Source organism: Temnothorax nylanderi, unplaced genomic scaffold (assembly GCF_030848795.1).
Source record: "Temnothorax nylanderi isolate EJ_2023f unplaced genomic scaffold, tnyl_v1.0 TNYL_tig1119_pilon, whole genome shotgun sequence".
NCBI lineage: Eukaryota > Metazoa > Arthropoda > Insecta > Hymenoptera > Formicidae > Temnothorax > Temnothorax nylanderi.
The window spans coordinates 25,986-32,098 of NW_027250181.1; the positions used below are offsets into that span (position 1 = coordinate 25,986).

The window sequence follows — 6,113 nt, forward strand, 5'->3', positions numbered from 1 at the left end:
TTAAAAGATAATCCTGGAATATTTTTCGAGGACGTTGGACAGATGCGTACATCTGAAAATTCTTGGAAAATGATAATCTACATCGACTTACGCGATATTAAGGACACGTCAGTCAAACTTGAGCAACAACTAGACTCGATATTACAACAATGCGGTGATCACAATTCACACTGCGAAATACGATCGAGAATAACTTCATTAACTGCTAAACTGAATAAAATAAAACACTACCAAAATCACATAGGTGAACTCATAGGAGAATCTCGAATAAAACGAGCTCCCTTGGAATTCATTGGACAACTTAGCAAGATATTATTTGGAACCTTAACCATGGAAGATGAACGTGACATGCGGAATGCCATAATGCATGTGGAAAGTAAAACTAATGATCTTGCCTTGCTACTTATGAATCAAACTGTAGCAATGCGAGCGCGCTTCGGAGAACTATATAACACTACCTTTGCGATAAGGAGGCAACTTAGCAAATTAGAAATCGCAACGATGCTGAATCAGAGACATCGATATTTCTGGGAAATTATGACGAAGCTTGATACAGAGATATTACAACACGAAATGGACCTAAATATTCTAATCAATGGAATATTATTTGGAAAACAAGGATTCATCCATCCTCGTCTAATCTCACCACAACAATTAATACAAAACTGCAAGCTAATAAAAGAACAGAATCCTCATGCGGAATTTCCAGTAAATACTGATGAAAACGGAATGAATCAGCTCATAAAAATATCCGATTTACGGATTGCCTATTCTAACAATCGATTAATTTACATCCTACACATTCCATTACTTATTCCCGGGATATACAAAATGTATAGAGCCGTACCATTACCGGCTAAACAAGCGTTTGATGAGACGAAATTCGCAATAATTAAATCTGACGCAGAACACATCGGGATAAGCGAGGACACCGATAGCTTCTACGAGTTCCGAGAAGGGGAACTGCGCGAATGCATATCGTCTAACACCGTATTTATCTGCCCAGCTACATTTCCTTTGAAAAAGATACGACAAGCGACAAGCTGTAATATTCAACTTTTACTAAACAAAAATATAGAAATGGAATATTGCAATATAGTACTACAAAACTTACGAGAAACATACTGGAAGGCTTTAACTGCACCTGGAAATTGGATATATACTGCAAGAAAACGGGAAATGATTCGTATAGAATGCCAACAAAGCAAGCAAGAAGAAATAAATAATTCTGGTGTTATTTCTATTCGCCAAGGATGCAAGATTAAAGCAGGGACCACCACGATGAGCCATCCGTCTATTCGAACCATAGAGTTCGCACAGCATTATACTCCAATGAATAATCTAAGTATTTTACAATTGTACGAGCCTACCCGTGAGAAATATCAAGTCGAGTTAGCAGAAGCAGCACGCGAATTGTGGACGACGAACAGCAGCTATGTATCAACGAGTTTCGATGACATCATCGAAAAGGCCCGCCAGATCAAGGACAGAAGACTGCAGGAACAAAAGCTTCTCACATATAGTGCAGTAGGATGGGGCATGAGTGTTCTGGGAATACTTATAGTCATCATCTGGGCGATAAGTCGAACTTCTTGGATCAGCGATACCACGAATATGCTCTACAAAAGATGCTGTCAAGACAAAGGCACCAAGAGACATACCCCTTGCCCCGCAGAAACCAATAAAAGCCGAGACGTTGAAGCACAAGGTGCACAGTGTCATTCGGAACCTAGAGGAGTAAACGGAGAAAGTGCCGTATTCAAAATCGAACTGGACCAACAATAAATACTCGTAAGTGTTTCAGTTCGAAAGGCTTCGAACCAGCATTAAGTCTTTGGAACCATACACTTGCAGAACCTGCATGCAAGGAAACAATCGTGATCAGCGCAAGCAGTGGCAGCGAATTCTAGGACGCCTACGTAGAATCATTTTGACCATGCCAGGGTTTGATGACTTTCCAATGGATCTACGAGCAGAGCAGTCTTATAGGCGATCACCGCCACCTCTAACACCTCTATCGCCGACGCGACGACCGCCAGAGCCTGACAACCGCCCTCCTGGAATAGACGTCTATCCAGGGATGGACCGAGATTTCCCAGGACCTACCGATCCAGAGGTCTTTAATAGACCTCCGCGTCCGCCAACACCAGCGCCAGTTTACGAAGTCCCGCGGATGAGTTTGTCGACCATACTAACACCGACGACAACTACAATGATCGACGAAGTTTTAGCTGCAATCAATCGCGAGAACAGCCCGATGGAAGCGGAGATAGCAATGCCCGATCCGTTGATGATAACAAAGTCACCACCAGCTTACAGCAATGTACCCAGCAACGCATCAACATCACGGAGTGAGGAGTCCGAATATATCGAGATGTCATCTACGCGCGCCGAAGACGGAAGCAGCAGAGATTCGCAGATTTCGCCACACGAGACCGACCGTCCGTTCTTGAGAGGATGTTCTTATGACGACATCAGAGAGCCCGATCATCTTGTGCATGTCATAGGTGAGCACGGTGTACCAATCCCGCAAAGTTCACCACCCCTTCCGCGCCCTCCAGTGCCAATACCTATGCCGATATATTACCGCGACTACGCCGATCCGTACGCAGAAAAAGCGTATAAACTAATTTGTCATCACGCATGGTTTGTCCAAGTTGAGAATACATTAACGCTTTGTGCTGAATGTGCTACTGCGGAGCACACATTTTGTGTTTTTAATCGCGTAACCGCCGCATGGAGACAACTCCATTTGATATCGCGTACTTTCGTACACACAGACTTACATTGCGGGAGATGTTATAAGATATTGATGAAAACTCGCCGCGCAATCGACTGTTACGCGTGCAGGAAAATTGTAATAGATTTAAAAGGCCGCACAGATCATCTCACTTATAAAATACTTTGCGAAGCGATAGTCCCCCGAGGAGGATTATAATACGCGCAATGCCTAATTATACGCATATTACATTTCAATTAACCTTTCATATTAACCTTTTACATTAAAATTTTGTTTACGTATTGTATAATTATACTTTTCAGCACATTGGCTGCAAGGATTTGTATATCTTACAAGCGTAGTAGTATTATTTTTATATCTTGCCCATATTATAAAAGAATAGCAAGCAATCTTATTAGAATGTACCGTATTAGATAATAAGTTAATAATTAACAACAATAATCAAAATATTCACTCATGAATTACTATGCTACTAAATATAACCCTAGCTATTTTATAAAACTAATAATGATACAATTGATTTATTAATCTTTAGAAATAAGACATTAATCTGTATTAACCTATATGGTGATGGTATAGTAATGGTGAAAAGAAAATAAAAATTTTTTAATAGTCATTAACTTGGTGAAAGATTTCCTTATATCCACTACAATAAGCAAATTAGGAAATAAGAATATTTAACCGTTTAAAGAAACTAACATAATGATAATATAATATACTAACAAAAAAAAAAAGAAAAAAAAAACTATTCACAGCAATCAGCCCTTAACTTAGTGCTTATTTAACATTTAGAAACATTAATGATTATATTCCGAACTTAGTATATAACACATGACAAGAAGGGAAACAGTATGCTTGCACGTACATATATATATATGAATAAGAATATATAATCAATTGATTCTAATTATTACTTTTCAATTATCGTTATAACCCACGACGGGCACGAATCCAAGATTCTTTCGCATCCAATATTCCATATTCCTTTAAACCTAAATAAAAAAAAAAAAAAAAATATATATATATAAATACATATAGTAGAAATACATATATATTAATACTCGCATAACCGTACATAATAATATAATTATAATACTTAGCCTTATCAACTCAATATCAAGTTCAGACAGACTGTAGCAACAATCACTAGTAGCTTCCATTACCTACAATGACGATGAGACATATTAATCAATAAATACTAAATTATAAATAATTATATTCTTAGAATAAGACAAATCATTTCCTTACAGAATTAAGTAAAAAGTCATCAACGAGCCTTCTCTTAGAAGCAAAAAGACTACGTAATCTTGCTTACCGTCTGGATTTAGACGAAGCCAAGGAAATAATACGCGGTAAATACTTAAGAATATTCCATAATCACAACATATATTGGACTTGTAGGAAAGCTAGTAAACCACGTAAATATAAGGACATGTCTAATCATTAATAATAATAATAAAAAAAAAAAAAAGGAAAAAAATATGGTAATACAACCTAGTGGCAATGCAATACGACTCAACTTAAGTATCCCTTATTATAGCCATCCAATAAAGATCGCAGTGACAACGATGCAACACGACCTGTAATAAAATAAGGATAAATATGATTAACAAATAATATGAATACATTACTAGTATAGATAAATACATTTATCAAATAAATAATTAATCACACGTAGTAACTACACTGTACTAATAACCTAAAGAAATAATGATTGGGAACAGATATATAACGAAAAAAAAAAAAAAAAAAAAAAAAAAAAAACAAGAAATAATAAATAATTTTTTTTTATATACGAAAACAAATATGTGCGTCTATATGCAAAAGCGTATATACACGTATATATATATATATATGTAAATATTCAATTAATATTTACATATATTAATAAAATCAACACATAACTCTATAGCTACTTAAATATTGTGCTAGAATGACTCTGATCATAAGACGACTTAGATATTTTGCTAGAATCACTTATATTATCTACAGAATTAATACCTTGATTTAAGTAAATCCAGTTACAGCAACACCGCTCTTACACTGCCTTTCGTACACTAGAATACTATACAAAAACCACATAAATAATTAATCATACATGTAATCACTCTCTTACAATATAACCATAAAACGGTACTTACTAATAAAAGTTCGGAGGCCGAACTTCCCTAAGGAGGGAGATGTCACGTCCCGCGACACACCACGACACATCACTGGTAGATTTTCGCTGCATAAAATTTTTCTTTCAACTGCTGTGTAACCTGAAAATAATTAATAGATATAACATCACTTTGTTAATATCACAACACTATACCAAGCAGCTGACACAAAATATGCGCGTTCACAAAACAGCTAATGACCACCTTAAGTCACTTTCACAAGTTTAAGTTCCATTTACACATATGAACTTTTGGACAATTACTTATTAAAATTCCCTAGAGTCACTAAAGCTAATTAAAAACTGCTATTCATTGCTCGTATGAACTTTATAAGATCCTTTATGCAATATAAATTCAGTTTAACTCATGGATCTAACGGAAATAAATGTATGTTCTATATGAATAAATTAATAAAATCGAAATAAAATATAAATTAATTAATTAGAGACAAACCTATCATGAGAACCTAACCCTTTACTCTTGGAGAATATTACCGCATCAAAATAATAACTACTTAAATAATGTTTTCCAAACATCATTTTTATAAACAATTAAAATATGTCATTAACAGATCTAATTAATATGACCATCATAACCTTTATGAAAAGTCAAATAACTAATGTCTATAAAGTATTCTCATATTTCTTAAAATAAACTAATTAACAATAAAATTTATTATAAAATTAATATTAAAGATAGATAATAAAACTACCACAGTAACTCAGCAGAGAATGTCGAGTAACCCCACAATAGTTATCACTTCCTAACTTCTCCCAATTTCAAGATATAAATAAAAATTACAGAAATCCATAAAATACGAAAATTCTAAACACCTTAAAATAAAGGTCTCTATTATTCAAATACAACAAAAGAAACCCCATCTCTCTATCTCTTACCGTTTTCGAGTTATGAAATTTTAAAGTTTTATGTCCGCCATTTTGAATTTCTTACTATTTAAACTTAGAAGGACCAAACCACTTTTACAATAATATTCTTAGTCTTTTATACGTTTTGGACCTGACAAATTTCATTTTCAAGCGAAAATTTTGACATTTGATTATTATGATAAAAATGGATTCCTCAGTATCCCTAAATATCAATAGCGTTAACCCCGACTTTCTACCTAAATTAATTAAATTAATAAACGAGATTGAAAATTGAACATTCGTCTCTTGAATCTGAGAGAGACAGACTTATACCACAATGCATATGAA

The 6,113-nt window shown here is 34.8% G+C and overlaps 1 protein-coding gene and 1 long non-coding RNA gene across 2 annotated transcripts; one reads left to right on the forward strand and one right to left on the reverse strand.

Moving 5' to 3' along the window:
- Positions 1 to 1,793: 1,793 nt before the first annotated feature.
- LOC139786707 (uncharacterized) lies at positions 1,794 to 3,122 on the forward strand. The gene is made up of 2 exons (XM_071725826.1): positions 1,794 to 2,507; positions 3,043 to 3,122. The coding sequence occupies exons 1-2, from the start codon at positions 1,862 to 1,864 to the stop codon at positions 3,120 to 3,122; spliced, it is 726 nt and encodes a 241-aa protein (XP_071581927.1). The 5' UTR covers positions 1,794 to 1,861.
- A 470-nt stretch (positions 3,123 to 3,592) lies between these two features.
- On the reverse strand, positions 3,593 to 5,177 carry LOC139786708 (uncharacterized). Its single transcript, XR_011722384.1, has 3 exons — positions 4,882 to 5,177; positions 4,742 to 4,805; positions 3,593 to 4,320 (listed from the first exon to the last, which is right to left on the reverse strand). It is a non-coding gene; the product is annotated as an uncharacterized lncRNA (long non-coding RNA).
- Positions 5,178 to 6,113: the final 936 nt, after the last annotated feature.